At 33.7% G+C, this 15,807-nt stretch overlaps 3 protein-coding genes across 9 annotated transcripts; all 3 read left to right on the forward strand.

Moving 5' to 3' along the window:
• Positions 1-548: 548 nt before the first annotated feature.
• LOC124944774 (vacuolar-processing enzyme-like) lies at positions 549-3,404 on the forward strand. The gene is made up of 9 exons (XM_047485116.1): positions 549-958; positions 1,228-1,392; positions 1,513-1,669; positions 1,746-1,831; positions 1,915-2,114; positions 2,210-2,258; positions 2,412-2,621; positions 2,748-2,954; positions 3,027-3,404. Exons 1-9 carry the CDS (start codon positions 725-727, stop codon positions 3,207-3,209), a joined length of 1,491 nt encoding a protein of 496 aa, XP_047341072.1. The 5' UTR covers positions 549-724; the 3' UTR covers positions 3,210-3,404.
• Positions 3,405-5,838: 2,434 nt separating this feature from the next.
• LOC124945839 (F-box/FBD/LRR-repeat protein At1g13570-like) lies at positions 5,839-10,829 on the forward strand. 7 transcript variants are annotated; one of them, XM_047486349.1, is made up of 5 exons: positions 5,839-6,012; positions 7,925-8,128; positions 8,561-9,406; positions 9,519-9,674; positions 10,361-10,829. In XM_047486349.1, exons 3-5 carry the CDS (start codon positions 8,594-8,596, stop codon positions 10,640-10,642), a joined length of 1,251 nt encoding a protein of 416 aa, XP_047342305.1. In that variant the 5' UTR covers positions 5,839-6,012; positions 7,925-8,128; positions 8,561-8,593; the 3' UTR covers positions 10,643-10,829. The 7 variants fall into 7 exon arrangements, with proteins under 7 accessions (XP_047342305.1, XP_047342298.1, XP_047342301.1 ...); XM_047486342.1 differs by having other exon boundaries at positions 7,925-8,020; positions 8,552-9,406; XM_047486345.1 differs by having other exon boundaries at positions 7,925-8,020.
• A 369-nt stretch (positions 10,830-11,198) lies between these two features.
• LOC124945445 (eukaryotic translation initiation factor 3 subunit L-like) lies at positions 11,199-15,050 on the forward strand. Its single transcript, XM_047485889.1, has 8 exons — positions 11,199-11,676; positions 11,767-11,925; positions 12,342-12,676; positions 13,617-13,956; positions 14,210-14,358; positions 14,450-14,543; positions 14,622-14,693; positions 14,768-15,050. Exons 1-8 carry the CDS (start codon positions 11,296-11,298, stop codon positions 14,810-14,812), a joined length of 1,575 nt encoding a protein of 524 aa, XP_047341845.1. The 5' UTR covers positions 11,199-11,295; the 3' UTR covers positions 14,813-15,050.
• Positions 15,051-15,807: the final 757 nt, after the last annotated feature.

Here is a 15,807-nt window from a genome sequence, read left to right on the forward strand (position 1 = left end):
AAGTTTATCATGATGATTTCACAAATTATAATTCCTATGGAACTTTTCAAAATTAATATAATTAGTTGGTTCCTCATCATTCATGAAGAGGAGGAGTAAGTGGTCTATTCATAATCCATATATATTGCTTTATTCAATTATGCACATTGAAGTTGAATCAAACCCAGTATTACTAACTTGTTAAAGACTATCTATCTATATATGTCTATCGAATTCCGTCTAGTAAATTGTAAGTTTAATAATTGAAAGGTTCAGAGTGTCTCTCAATGCCCTAAATTGAATTGGAATGATTAATGTTCATTTACAAGTAAAGTAAAGATGCTAGTTGTAGTAACTTGAGTCTGAATTATCCCCATATCTTCACTCTCAATGTCAAGTTTAAAAGTTTTCATGAAGCTTATATAGTTAGTTCAATAATTATATATATATATTTTTTTATAGGAAGAATGAAAAAAAAAAATCAATTTTAAATTTGAAATGTATTGTTAGACCTGATAAATAACAAAATAAATAATGTCGATAGAGAGAGTCGAGTACTAGAAAATTTAACTGTCCCTGAAGGATCATCATCCAATTAGACTTGTCCGTTAATCTAACCAGTTCTTCCTCCTCCTCCTCCATTGATGATTAGAAAGAGAAAAAACAGCTGAAGAAGAAGAAGACAAAACTCAGATATACATATAAATAAATAGAGAGACTTCATCCCAAATGCCACCACACCTCCATGTTCTCAAACCGGAAAACAACAATGATTCGTTACGCCACCGCTACAATCTTCTTCTTCTTCTTCTTCCTCCTTTCGTCCGCCTACGCCGCCGTTGCTGTTGAAACAACCGCCGATGATGTTCTCAGATTACCTTCCGAAGCCAGAGCATTCTTTGGCGCCGGCGATGCAGTTGGAACCAGATGGGCGGTCCTCATCGCAGGATCCAACGGCTACTGGAATTACCGACACCAGGTGACCGCGCCAGCCCTAGTCTTATTTTCATTTCACTATTCTTCTTTGCTTGCTTGCTTGCTTTCAAGTATTTATTTTTATGTATGGGATTTTTTTCATTTGGAGATTTCCATTTTGCTTCCTTTTTTTATGCGTGAGAATCATATCAAATGTTGATTGGATATTTTTCCGGTGTAATGATTGGATATAAATGAACCATATAGCTTGATTTTGTCTTCTCCGAACCAATTGTTGATTTTTTTTTTTTTTTTTTCTACCTTTACTTTCAGGCTGATGTATGCCATGCCTATCAACTCTTAAAGAGAGGTGGAGTAAAAGAAGAAAACATCGTCGTCTTAATGTATGATGACATTGCTTACAATGCAGAGAACCCCAGGAAAGGAATCATCATTAACAGTCCTCATGGTGAGGATGTATACAAGGGAGTGCCAAAGGTTTGTTTGTGTCTGTTTTTGCAGAGTCATCTTAATTACTAATAGTTTCATTTTATTAGACTGTCGGATTCAAAAGGATGTGCATATTTATGATTACCTTTTGGATTTGTATGTGTCCAGGATTACACTGGGGAAGATGTAAATGTTGATAACTTGTTTGCCGTGATCCTTGGGAATAAGAGTGCTCTAACTGGGGGAAGTGGAAAGGTTGTGGATAGTGGTCCAGACGACCATATCTTTATATACTATTCCGATCACGGGGGCCCTGGAGTGCTAGGTAATTAAGTATATATTGCCTGAATATGGATTCAGTTTCCAACTGAATTTCTTATTTTATTAATATATTATGACAGGTATGCCTACCAACCCTTATCTATACGCTAATGATCTAATTGAGGTGTTGAAAAAGAAACACGCATCTGGAACCTATAAAAGTTTGGTGAGTTAGATACTAAAACTTTAAGCTTGTAGAACAACCCAAAATGCTGTTCTAAATACTTCTACATTTTGACGTTCCTCCAGGTACTTTATCTTGAAGCTTGCGAGTCTGGAAGTATTTTTGAAGGTCTTCTTCCTGAAGGCTTGAATATATATGCAACCACAGCTTCTAATGCAGAAGAGAGCAGTTGGGGGACCTACTGTCCTGGTGAATTCCCTAGTCCTCCTGAAGAATATGAGACCTGTTTGGGCGATTTGTATAGTGTTGCCTGGATGGAGGACAGGTTGAACAGAACAAATCTCTTCTATCCTCCTAATTTCATTATTTATAGAAGCTTCTTATATTAACATTGTTAATCGTTTTAATCTTCCTCAACAGTGACATCCACAATCTGCAGACTGAAACTTTGCATCAGCAGTACGAACAGGTAAGAGTTTATGCGACACTGTCCTTTTTAAGCAGACTGGTGTTTTTTCTAATCAATAATGTGTCAGTTTTAACTCCATCAACAGTTTAGCTACATTAGTGTTATACGCACAGTGATTGGGGTTCATAGCCTAATATTCTTCTGTTGTTGCAGGTTAAGCGTAGAACTATAAATGAGAACACTCCTTATGGGTCTCATGTCATGCAATTTGGAGACCTAAAAGTCAGTGCAGATCATCTTTTCCTCTATATGGGTACAAATCCTGCAAATGACAACAAAAGTTGTGTGCATGAGAGCTCCTTCCAGCTGCCTTCTAAAGCTGTGAATCAGAGAGATGCTGATTTATTGCATTTCTGGGACAAGGTTCGTGTCAATATTTGTTATTTAGCAACAGATCAGATATTCTACACCGGGTTAAATGTTTTGATAATGGTTTCATTATATAGGCAAAAGTATCTTTTGTGCAAAAGTGTTTTTTCTTGTTGACAGCTTAGGAAAGCTCCAGATGGCTCTAATAGAAAGCTTGAAGCTCAGAAGCAGTTCTATGATGCTATATCACATAGGTTACATTTAGATAACAGTATCCAGTTGATAGGAAAGCTCATATTTGGAATTGAAAAGGGCCCTGATGTCCTGAGTTATGTTCGGCCTGCTGGAAAACCTCTTGTTGATGATTGGAATTGCCTCAAAGCACTGGTAATGTTTTGATCTTCTTCTTCTTGATTAATCCTGTTAAAATATATGAACATTTGGTGTACTCTAATGCAGGTAAGGGTGTTTGAGAAATATTGTGGGTCGATATCCCAGTATGGTATGAAACACATGCGTTCAGTTGCAAACATATGTAATGCCGCGATTGGTGTTGATCAGATGGCAGAGGCTTCGGCCCAGGCTTGCCCCAACATTCCTTCAACCCATTGGAGTTCTCTTAGTAGGGGCTTTAGTGCTTGACTTGAAAAAGCCAAAAATTCAAGTCTCATTCAAATCTGGATTAAATTATTTTGGGTTTTCCTCTTTGGGTCGTGGAAATTAGTTTCAGTGTAGATTTTGTAAGATAAAGGTGTTCCAAAGGTCACCCCATTTGCACTTGAGATATTTTAAACTTGATAAGGTTCATCTAACAAAAAAAATAACTTTTTTTTTGTGTGTGTTTGTGTGTTCAATAGATATTCAATTGTAAGTCTAACTCATCTTATTGTAGATCAATTCATTATTCACCCTGATTCCCAGCTCTCAAATTCGAAAATCAAAGCTTTGAAATATAAGTGAATTGATTTGGATTCATATCCCACCCATCAGTTCCTTCATGTGTAAGGGAGCTAAACAATAACACGAATCCCAGTGGAAATCAGGCCTTAAGATCGAATTTTGTTTTCAAATTGGTCTGCTGGATCTTATTTTGGTAAAACCCTTTGATTTGGTTAAAAACCGCAATCTGAAGATGGAAAGTTTGGTATTTTGGTGTAGGTTAATTCCTGGTATTTTGGTGTAGATTAATTCCTTAAATGATATGGAAGATTTTTGTAGAAGGAATATGGATTAAAAATATCTTCTAAAACGTTGGGAATTGGCAAGAATCAGTCAAATACTAATGCAGTTGGTGTGGGAAATTGATACAAGGGAAAGAATATTAGAGCTATTGATTGAGCATTATAACTAGAATATTGATGGTTAAGAATAGAAATGAAATAATTTAGTTTAAAATTTTTGTTAAAAATTTTCTCATTCATCCTTTATATTCAAGATCCTAGTAATTAGGGTTATATCTTTTCCCTTTGATTCTCCATTACTCATCTCAGTATAATTCTTCTATCCTTTTATATTCAAGATTTATACATAATTCTACTTCAAAGTATAACAAGGTATAACAGAAATATGGGAAGATGGATAGATGGAAAAAATATGAGGTGTTCTTGATTATTATCAACACAAGAACAAATCTAAAGAACTCCGATTGAGAGAATAGATGAAGAGAATCGATGAGATTAGAGTTTAGAAATAAAAAAATTTACAAAATGTAGCGGCTCCCTTTTTATATATGCAACAATATTACAAAGTATCTTTATATTTTATTCTAATATTCAAATTACATCTAAATTATAAATTATAAACAATCACTTTAAATTATATTCTAACATGCTCCAGTTTCATTTTAGTTTTGAGGATGGAACTTGAACGGAATTAGCTAGTGGCGAATTAAACCATTTCTATCAAACACTAAGTCGTTTTTTCCTAAAAAAAAAATATGTTTACATTCACAATTTTTGATGATTTCTCAGATGTATGTATGATATGTTCAAACTAACGGAACCTTTTTAGATTAAAAACAATACATTCCTTAATCAGATTATTTATTGTCTATTCCACTGACATGTAAATTTGTGTCGTAATTCCTAAGTGGGAGTTACTGCTGTATTTATAATCAATGCTATTGTCTTTCTTAATTTAGGTGTGATTTGTAAGATTCATTTACTATGTTTCATAAAATATTTATTTCTATCTGGAAACCATGTGAACAATGGAAATTGATATATATATTTTTTTCTCAATGTTGGAGAACAAACACACCTTGATGGAGGGAAATGGAAGATTGTGTATCACTTAAGTTTGTTGGAAACAATGAAATTATGGGTCAATTTATAACTTATAAGTTAGGTAGAAAATTTAAAATTAAGAATTTAAATTAAAATTAGAAAATTAGTGTGTTTTTATAAATCTAAATTTCATAAGGAAGATTTCTTTGATTGTGGTTTAAATTGTTTAAACATATATAACTTTTTAAATTATTATTTTTATTAAAATATATAAACTTTTATTTTTATAAATTTAATTATTTATATTCTGATATATATATTTAAATTATTTTTTATAAATTTAATTATTTATATTTTAATATATATTTATACATTTTAAATATTTTTTACATAATATAATAAATATTTATTTTATCGTGCTAATAAATAATTAATAAATTTAAAATATCTTAACCATAAGAATAGAATAATTTAATAATTCATAAAAAAAATAATATAATCCATTCTTTTTTAAAAATTATTAATCCATTTTTAAAATTATTAACCCATTTTAGTCATAATATACATAGTTGATTATTTCCTATAACATTTTTATTACTAAACCTCATTTTTTCTCGTTAAACTATAATTTGTATAAGGTGTAATCAAAGAAAAAATGTAATGATAGATGGAGTCATACAAAATCCTATAATTGAGAAAATGATGATTTTAATATTTTATCAAATTTTAAATTATGATATTATTACGATTAAAATGTTTTCAATTTATTTGTATTTATTAATTATTTATTAAAATTGTAAAATAAATATTTATTTTATTATATAAAAATAATTAAAATATAAATATATATATATTTATATATATTAAAAATTTAAATAATTAAATTAAAAAAATTGATATATATATATATATATATATATCAAAGTTATAAAATAATTAAAATAGATAAAAATAATAATTTAAATATATATATATATATATATATATTTAATAAATAAAATAAAAATATAAGAAATAAAGAGTACATTTATTTAGATTTGGGGATTCTGGTGCGTCATCTGCTTCTCTCTTCCGGTTGGTTTCAAACGACGACATCGAGAATGGATCCACCGGTTGCGACCCTCTGATTCTTGTCAGAAGACACTTATACGTCTCTGGATCTTCTCTGCACAGGATTGACAGAGTTTGTTGGCTCCTTCTAGCTCTAATGTTACTTGTAGGTATAGATTAAAGATTGGGAACATGAATGAATGTCTGTGTTATTGTTAGCAACTTACCTGTAAATCTTTAAGACTTTTAAGTAATTCAATATTCAACTTAAACCTAATTGGAACATCCTGTTATAATTTTGAGGTAAATTTAGGGTTGTTGAGATTTTTCAGTTTTAGAAAACTTAACTAAGCGACCCATTTATATCATTGGTTTGCTGGTAGTAGCATCAACAACTGTTGCCATTTCTTGACGCATCAGGAATTATATGAAAATTCTAGAAGCTCAAAGGTCTCCATTTTCTCCATGTCTATGTCTTGTTTTCAAATTTAACCTCAACTTCTTTGTTTAGAGTTGGTAAACATTTTACTGTTTGTTTTTTTAAGACTACCTAGGTAGGTACAGATGCTCTATTTGAATGTGGACTACTTTGATGTTTGCATGTTTTGATTGATTAGCTTTGTTGTGCCACATGGATTTGGTTAAATGGGAATGCATACACTTCAATTTCTCTCGCTCTTTATGGGTACATGTGTTTGTAGTCATGTGGCTGAGACTACATAAAGCCTGTGGTTCTCTTGTATTTCTTTTTATTCAAATGGACAGTTAAAAGAATCGTTGTAGCCTATTTATTATGATACACCCTGATCGAATTTTATGAAATTTTGTTCAATATTGCAAGAAAAAACTTGAGTCTAGGTTGCAATGGATGGATTAGAAAAGTAGACTGGAGCCACCGAATCATATCAAGATAGAGATGTCTACTGTTAAGGCTTGCATGCTTTATTGCAATTGTTGCTCCTTTTGTGTTAGGTATCTTATTCATGGATTTTATTGGTTCGCTAAATGTATCATGGCTAACTTGCTTGCCTCCACATGCATGATTGTGAGGGTTTGATCAACTTAAACATTAGGATGATAAGATGACAAGTAGAAACTGAATCTGTACTAGGTGAGATGGATATCAAAATAGTGCCTCAAATACTCTTCCAACACTTGGTTGATTCGTTCTGTTTGGCCATCTGTTTGAGGATGATTGGCCGTAGAAAACTTCAATTCTGACCCATCAAGCCAAAAAAGGCAGTCCAAAACTTTCCCGTAAACCTTGCAACTCGATCGCTCACAATGTCCAACGGCACCTCAAAGTATTTGATCACATTTTTGAAAAACAGTTCAGCAGTCGTCTCAGCCGAACACACCTTCAGCGCCGCAATAAAGACTGAATACTTAGAGAATCTATACACCACCTATTGAGCGGGATGACTTCTATCCTGATGGTGATGGATAAATTCTCTAAGTATGCAGTCTTTATTGCGGCGCCGAAGGTGTGTTCGGCTGTGACGACTGCTGAACTGTTTTTCAAAAATGTGATCAAATACTTTGGGTTGCCGTTGGACATTGTGAGCGATCGAGATGCAAGGTTTACGGGCAAGTTTTGGACGACCCTTTTTGGCTTGATGGTTTCAGAATTGAAGTTTTCTACGGCCAATCATCCTCAAACGGAATGCCAAACAGAACGAATCAACCAAGTGTTGGAAGAGTATTTGAGGCAATATGTGACCACGAGTCAAGAGAATTGGCTGAACTTACTTGACGTAGCTCAATTCTCATATAATTTGCACAAGTCTTCATTGACTGGCTTAAGTCCATTCGAAATAGTGCATGTTGATAATTTGAATGATGATGGGATAAGAGGTTATTTGGATTAAATCCAAATAACTCTTCATCAAACTAGACCATGCATTTTAGATCCTCGATGCTGGCTTGCTAGCAGGGACTTTTCATGAATTAATAGCTAGGCCAACTCGAAGATTATCCAATATTTGATTTCAAAGTTCACTAATAATTTTAAGATTTGTAACTATTGTCCCAATAGGAAGTTAAGTTTGCATGTTTATGTTTTCTTTTGTTTTTCTTGACTAGATGTTGCTGTTTAGAAGTTCTGAATCAAGGGTACTCTTCTTCCAACATTGATCAACTTTGAGTTCTATTGCTTCATTGGCCAACGAGAGTATTATGGTAACTCTGGACCTCATTAAAACGCTCCTTCAATTATCTATTTTTGCATTGTAGCCAGCCATGAGAAGTTTTAATGAATTAACAAGCCACAGTCTCCTTCCCTAATCGGTATTTTTCCTTCTCATTTGAATTGTGGAGGAAGCTGTTATCTCTAAAGATAAGAGTTCCTTTTTATCCAAATTCTTTTCTTATCTCATACCAATTTTGCGGCCCTATTGGTAGATAGAAATAACATTTGAATTGGAAACGGAATTTAAATTCCAATTCAGCATAAACCAAACACAGCCTTAGAGGCATATTGAAGGGGTTCCTTGCATTTTTGGGGTCAAGTTTTCATGTTTAGAATATAGTAAACATTAAATTACCATCTCCCCATGTACAAAATAAATTTAATAAGTTTTCACTAAATTTAGTTTACAAACGTTTATGTACAAATGAAAACAAATAAGTGTTTCCAAATGGGGTTCCAGACATACAAACACATATGAATAGTCTCCTATATAATTTAAATGTTTTTTTCTACTGCTGTATACTCTTCAGAAGCAAAGAGAGCCGCCAAAAATCCCTTTCAGCATGGAAATGGAGGTTGACAAAATCAGCAACTTACCTGGGCATATAATTGACAAGATCTTGTCATATCTCTCACTTAGGGATGCAGTGAGGACAAGCATCTTGTCAACCAAGTGGAGATACAAATGGATTACCCTTCCACATCTTGTTTTCGATAATCAGTGTGCACTACTCTCATCCCAAGATCAAATAGCGATTAAAAATAAGCTTGTGAATATTGTTGATCATGTCCTATTGCTTCATACCGGCCCTATACAAAAGTTCAAGCTTTCACACCGAGATCTTCAAGGTGTCAGTGACATTGATAGATGGATTCTTTACTTATCAAGAGGCACCGCCAAAGAATTCATACTTGAAATATGGAAAGGCCATCGATATAAGCTACCTGCTTCCTTATTTTCTTGCCAAAAGCTTTTTCATTTAGAACTGTTTAATTGCTTGCTGAAGCCGCCTCCGACATTCAATGGCTTTGTGGGCTTGAAAAGCCTTGATCTTCAGCACATTACCATGGAACAAGATGTATTTGAACATCTTATATCCAGCTGTCCTTTATTGGAACGGCTAACTTTAATGAATTTTGATGGATTCAGCCTCCTCAACATTCATGCTCCTAATCTTCAGTTCTTTGACATTGGAGGTGTTTTTGATGATGTGGACTTTGAGAATACATATCGGCTTTCTATAGTTTCCATTGGCCTGTATGGAAATGTCGGTTATGATGAGAACATCCCTTTTGGATCTCCTGGCAACTTGATTAAGTTTTTCTCTCATCTCCCATCTATTCAGAGGCTAGAAATTCAGAGCTACTTTCTGAAGGTAATTGTTGAATTGTTATTGAGGAAATATTTGATGGTTCCTGGCTGTTTTTGTGTATTTTTTTTTCATTTTCAAATTTTCATCTGATTGGAGTTGCTCTGTTTGTTGACAGTATTTGGCTGTTGGCAAGATACCAGGAAGGCTTCCTAATCCATGTATAGAACTTAATTTCCTTTCAGTACGAATAAATTTCTATGATATAGAGGAGACTTCGGCAGCACTTTGTCTTCTAAGAAGTTCTCCAAACTTGCAAGAGCTCGAGATATTGGTAAGTTATCACCCACTTCTTAGGTTTCCAATACAAGCTTAATTTTTATTATTAATGCTTAAGCATATTATTCAAGACGAATAATTCTGGAATAATCAGCTTTTCAGAAAAGAAGAAATTATGTAAGTAGTGTTTGAAAACAAAGAAAGCAAAGTCAAATAACTATTGTCCCATAATAAGTTATGGTGAAACATTGCCTCTGTAACTTCCCCTTCTTCTTACAAAATATTAAATAGATGAAAAGATTATATGAATCAGCTTGCTAATGGATAGTTTTGGATGGCATGTGTCAGTGGATGCAACAATTTAGAAACACTTTTATATTTTTGAATTGTGAATCGTCAATTAGTTTTTGAATCTGGGTCAGACTAAATTCAGATATACCCCGTTTCTAAATGTGATATCTTCTGCATCTGAGAATTCTTGTACAAAGGTGCTTGCTTCGGCAATGTAAGAACAAGAGTATATCCACCCAAGGGAAGTTCAAGTGGTAAAAATATTGAACTTGTGAGGTTGAGTGGTATCACCTTGATTGAAAAATTCCGTGTCTAAACAAAACAAAGAAACAACAAGAGCATAAGCAGGTTTTCATTTTGTAAAACAAACAAGTTTTGAAGTCTATGTTACAATTCCAGTGTTGTGAAAAATGAATACATTCTTATGATATTATGGAATCTACATAATAGGCACGACCGGAGGAACAACCCATAGTCTATGAAGCGTTGGACCTTCAAGGAGAGGATCCTTACAGCTGCCCATTCAATCAACTGTATAATATCAAGATAGCCAGCATTTCTGGAGTTAAATGCGAACTGGACTTCATAAAATTCCTGCTTGCGTCTTCCCCAATGCTGGAAAAGATGACTGTTAAACCTTCTTCAAATGATAGAGGATGGGAGCTGATGAAAGAGCTGTTGAGATTCAGACGAGCTTCTGTACAGGCTGAGGTCATTTATGTGGATCCTTAGCTTTAAGACTCTTTGTTTATATATACTCTACAAGATATAAGTCCGCCAAATGCTTTTTTCTTGTGCTTAGCAAAAACAAAACTTGTATTTTGTTTTATCCAAGGAAAGCTAGCGAACGTACTTGTAATAGATTATGTTAATGTTGAAGGAAATACCTATTTGTCATTCTCTCCACATCAATACTTAATGTTATTTGATAGAATTGATTTTCTGGATCGAAAAGATGAAATTGATGTACATGATCATTTTTCTATATCTATGGCATTGATTGCGATAATGAACCCATATAGTTAAATAGTTTTATAACTATAATGACTTGTTCGCATCATATTACTTCTCTTTTCCTTCATCGAATCATTCAATTTATTATTGAAAATATTTTTAATATTTGAATTATGCAGTTAGAATAATAATTAATTAGTAAATAATATTTGTAAAATTAAAATGAAGAATATTAAAAATTTATAAAAACTAAAATTCTAATTTAGAAAATTCAATAAAAATATATTTGATATTTTAATGTCGGGAAAAATGCGAAAATTCATTCCGTTTGGTTCTCGAAGACTGAGATAAACCCTAAGCTTAAGCAGCTTAAGGCTTCTCACTCACTCTATTCTTTTGCATCAGAAGAAAAGAGAACCGAGATAATCAACATGGCGGCGGCTTCTTACGACTATGAAGATGCTGCTGGTGCAGGCGGCTATTCGCAACACCCTATTCAGGCTGATACGTACGATCCCAGTTTCGTTCCCGACTCTGTGAAGTCATTCGTTGTTCACCTCTATAGACACATCAGAGAGAAGAATGTCTACGAGATCCACCAGATGTACGAGACCTCGTTCCAAACTCTCAGTGACCGAATGTTCAAGGAGACTCCTTGGCCGTCTGTCGAAGCCGTTGCTCCATACGTTGATAACGACCACGTGTTTTGTCTGCTTTACCGTGAGATGTGGTTCCGACACCTCTATGCTCGATTGTCGCCTACTCTTAAGCAGAGGATTGATTCTTGGGACAATTACTGCAATCTATTCCAGGTTTCCTTAGTTTAATTCTTCATTCTATGCGCGATGTTTGTGTGTCATGCTTTCATTGCTAATGTATCATTCTATTGGGAGGAGATTTAGGTTGTTTTGCACGGAGTTGTGAATATGCAGTTGCCAAACCAGTGGCTGTGGGATATGGTCGATGAATTTGTTTACCAGTTCCAGTCATTCTGTCAGTACCGGGCTAAGATGAAGAGCAAGACTGAGCAAGAGGTTGAGCTTCTGAAGCAGTATGATCAGGTACTGGATCAATTTTCAATAAATGCATTCTATTGCCCTACCCAGTTTTACTTCAATTGGGCTCCTCTGTATTATTAGTTATCCTCTTGGATAAGTTATTTGAATATTTAATTTCAAACAAGTAGTAGATAAATAAGTCACATGGTGGATACCTTATTTCAATCTAGACGTTCTTAGTTGGAAAACAAAGACCATCAATCCTAATTTAGAAAAACCTATTGATCTAAATAATCATGTAAAATGAGATTGAAGTATAATTATGAATGTATGCACATGATCACATATATGTATGTGCCTCTTCAGTATTTATTTATTTATTTATTTTTTGTGTTGGTTTGAGGATGGATGAAGGTTCTTTATGTTGTTTGTAACATGATAGAAATATTCATTCCCAATGTCCCTTGACATTTCACCAGGCTTGGAATGTGTACGGCGTTCTCAATTTTCTGCAAGCTCTTGTGGAGAAATCCACCATCATCCAAATTCTAGAGCAAGAGAAGGAGGAAGGCCAAGAACAATTCACCGCCACTGATGGATATGATTACACTGGTGGAAGCAATGTGCTAAAAGTGTTGGGATATTTTAGTTTGATAGGCTTGTTGCGTGTCCATTGTTTGTTGGGGGATTATCACACTGGCCTTAAATGTTTACTTCCAATTGACATCAGTCAACAAGGTGTCTACACCAGTGTTATTGGAAGCCACATCGCCACCATATATCATTATGGCTTCGCCAATCTTATGATGCGAAGGTATAGTTTTTTACAGCATTTTGGAGTTTATTTTACATCATGTATTTTCTTGTGCATAGTAAGAAATAAAATATCTTAGACTTGTTTGATCTTGTGTGTATTTTTGAAACCTTGTCAAAAATACTGTTTAGTGTAAAAAAATAAAGGGTGTTTTGGTATTTTAGGTGGTGATTTGATAGAATTTATAGATGGATAGTGGTTTATTTAGACTAACATCAAATGAGCCCAGTTATAGAGTAAACACATTTTTTGAAAGGAGTTCTAATAGCTCCATGAATTTGTGTAGCCAAAGAACAAACAAGTCTTGGATTTTTCAGAAGGATCATCACAGCTCTTAAATTGCACATGTTAAATCTTCTAATGGTTATGTATTATGTTAGAAGTTACATGACACTAAGAAAACACTTTGACAGTTGCGCAATTTCTAAAGAAATAGACAATGACTTATTTTGAGCAATATATACTAGTTGAGAGCTTATATAATAATTTTAAAAGTTTATGGACTTATTTGGTCCTTGACTATAAGTTCATGCGACTATTTGATCTTGATTCATGTAGGTGTATGTTTATCAGAAAAAAATGTTTACTTTGTAAGACTGAACTAGTTGATCAGGAAGTTGCATATTAACTTATTAGTTGTAGCTGTTCCTCTTCCTGCAGAATATTGTTGGAATTATATTTCTTTAAAGCAGTAAGAATGTTTTCTTCACCCTAATTAATGATGTCTAGAGTCTAGTCAAAAACTTCTAAAAACAGAGTTAAATAATTTGATATACCAAATCATCATTTGGTTCAATAGTATTCAACTGAACTAGAAACATATAGTAAAGCTAAGCTTATAATTAACTGACGAGAGACTAGATGAAGAATCAAATGATCTAGTATATGTTTTGGTTTTCATTTTCCATTTTAATTTGAGGATATATTAGCACGTTTGCAGGTATGTAGATGCAATTCGTGAATTCAACAAGATCCTTTTGTACATCTTCAAGACTAAACAGTACCATCAGAAATCTCCCCAGTACGAGCAGATACTGAAAAAGAACGAGCAGATGTATGCATTGCTTTCCCTTGGCCTCTCTCTTTGTCCCCAAGTGAAGCTTGTGGAGGAGACTGTGAACTCTCAATTGCGAGAGAAGTATGGGGAGAAAACGTTGAGAATGCAGAGATATGATGATGATGCATTTGCTCTCTACGATGAGCTCTTCTCCTACGCATGCCCCAAATTTATTACTCCTTCCGTACCTAGCTTTGATGAGCCACTTGTGAACTACAACCAGGTATATTGCATAAGTCTACTTACTTTGAACTAAGAATTTAAAGTCTCATGTTCAATTCCCTCAAAAAGTACCTTCATTGAAGCTGGGGGTCACGGTGGAACGATGTGCTAGCCTAGTCTAAAAAAATCCACTTATTCAAGATTTTGAACACTATTCATATATATATATATATATTTTAAATTATGGTTGAAATTAAAAGATTTCATAGAAATTGGAATGTTTAATATTAATTGGCATTTTCTTTCACTTGCAGGATGCATATAGGCTTCAATTGAAGCTATTTCTGTATGAAGTGAAGCAGCAACAATTGTTATCAGGAGTACGGACCTTCTTGAAAATGTACTCAACCATCTCCCTTGGAAAGCTTGCCACATACCTTGAAGTGGATGATCCAACACTGAGGTATGAATTAAGTAGCATAACTTTGTGGTAAGAATCAAATGATTATTTTTTGGAATAAAATTTAATTATCACTATCTATGTCTGCTTACAGGACAATTTTAATGACTTATAAACACAAAACACATGCTGTGGATCCTACTGGGAAAGTCATTTCCATTGCAGACTTGGATTTCTACGTTGTTGATGTATGTTAATAAATAAAATGGATTTTTTCATTTATTTATGATGATGATGATAATGATGAATGGTTGTAAATAATGCAGGATATCATTCATGTCATTGAATCAAGACCAGCAAAGCGATATGGTGATTACTTTTTGAGGCAGATAGTGAAGGCATGTGCATTTTCTGTAAGAACATTTGTTTGTAGCTATTAGTTGAACTCTAATGGTTTGTTTTGTTCACACAGCTTGAAGGAGTAATGACAGAATTAGACAGAATAAAGGTGGAATGAGGCTGGTGTTTCTTCTTCTTCATTCATGGTAGATTTTTGTTTCTCATGCCCCATTTGTGTTGGTTCGATACTGATGGATGGATGGATAGATAGATGGACAGCAGTTGGTTGATGCTAATGAAGTTCGAATTCCTTCCCTAAACTAAACCTTATTATGAAGTTATTCAGTTTTGCTTTCCTTGTCTAATAACAAAGGATTCTTCTTGTTTTTCGTTAATGCCCCTGCTGATCATGATATCCTTGGTTGAAGTTGGTCATAATATTAGAGGAATACAAATATATTTTGTATTGAAGTTGGTCATAATATTAGAGGAATACAAATATGTTTTGTATGGGGATGTTCCTTTGTTGTCATAATATTAGAGGATTACAAATATAACTTGCATGGAGAGCTCCTTTCTTACTTCGCCTACAGTAACCGAAATCTGACTAAATTGGAGTGTGAATTGGTCTTATTTTAAAGGAAACGGGTTCAGTTTCGATTTTCCAACATGCATATCCGCCTCAGACCTAACTGAACCGGAAGACGATAAAATAATGTCGATTTAAGACAATTTTTTGTATTAATTTAAATTGCTTCAAGAAGGATTCAATCTGCTATATTAGCGATATGTAAATTTTGGAAGAAGGAAAATGAGACTGTATTTGTGTCGAGGTGTTTTGCGAAGGATAACTTCCTATAGTTCCTAAGTGATGAGAATCTTCAAAATTTGAACGACAATAACTAGAGGGAAAACATGAAAGAGTTTTGATGTGTCCTAGGTCCGTCCTATGAGAATGACTCGTGATGAATTGTGATTGGAGATGTAGTTGACCTTTTCGCTAGCATGAATAAGACACCAAACTGTTTTTTTAAAATGAAACACAAGTATCTTCCAAATATGAATGTTTGCTCTAATGTTTGTTTTTTGTTTTATCTTATCAGAACTTTGATGAATGACTTTCGAATGTGAGATGAATTTTTAGGGGATAAACATAAAATTCTAGATCTTTTC

Source organism: Impatiens glandulifera, chromosome 7, assembly GCF_907164915.1.
Source record: "Impatiens glandulifera chromosome 7, dImpGla2.1, whole genome shotgun sequence".
In the NCBI taxonomy this organism is placed as follows: Eukaryota; Viridiplantae; Streptophyta; class Magnoliopsida; order Ericales; family Balsaminaceae; genus Impatiens; species Impatiens glandulifera.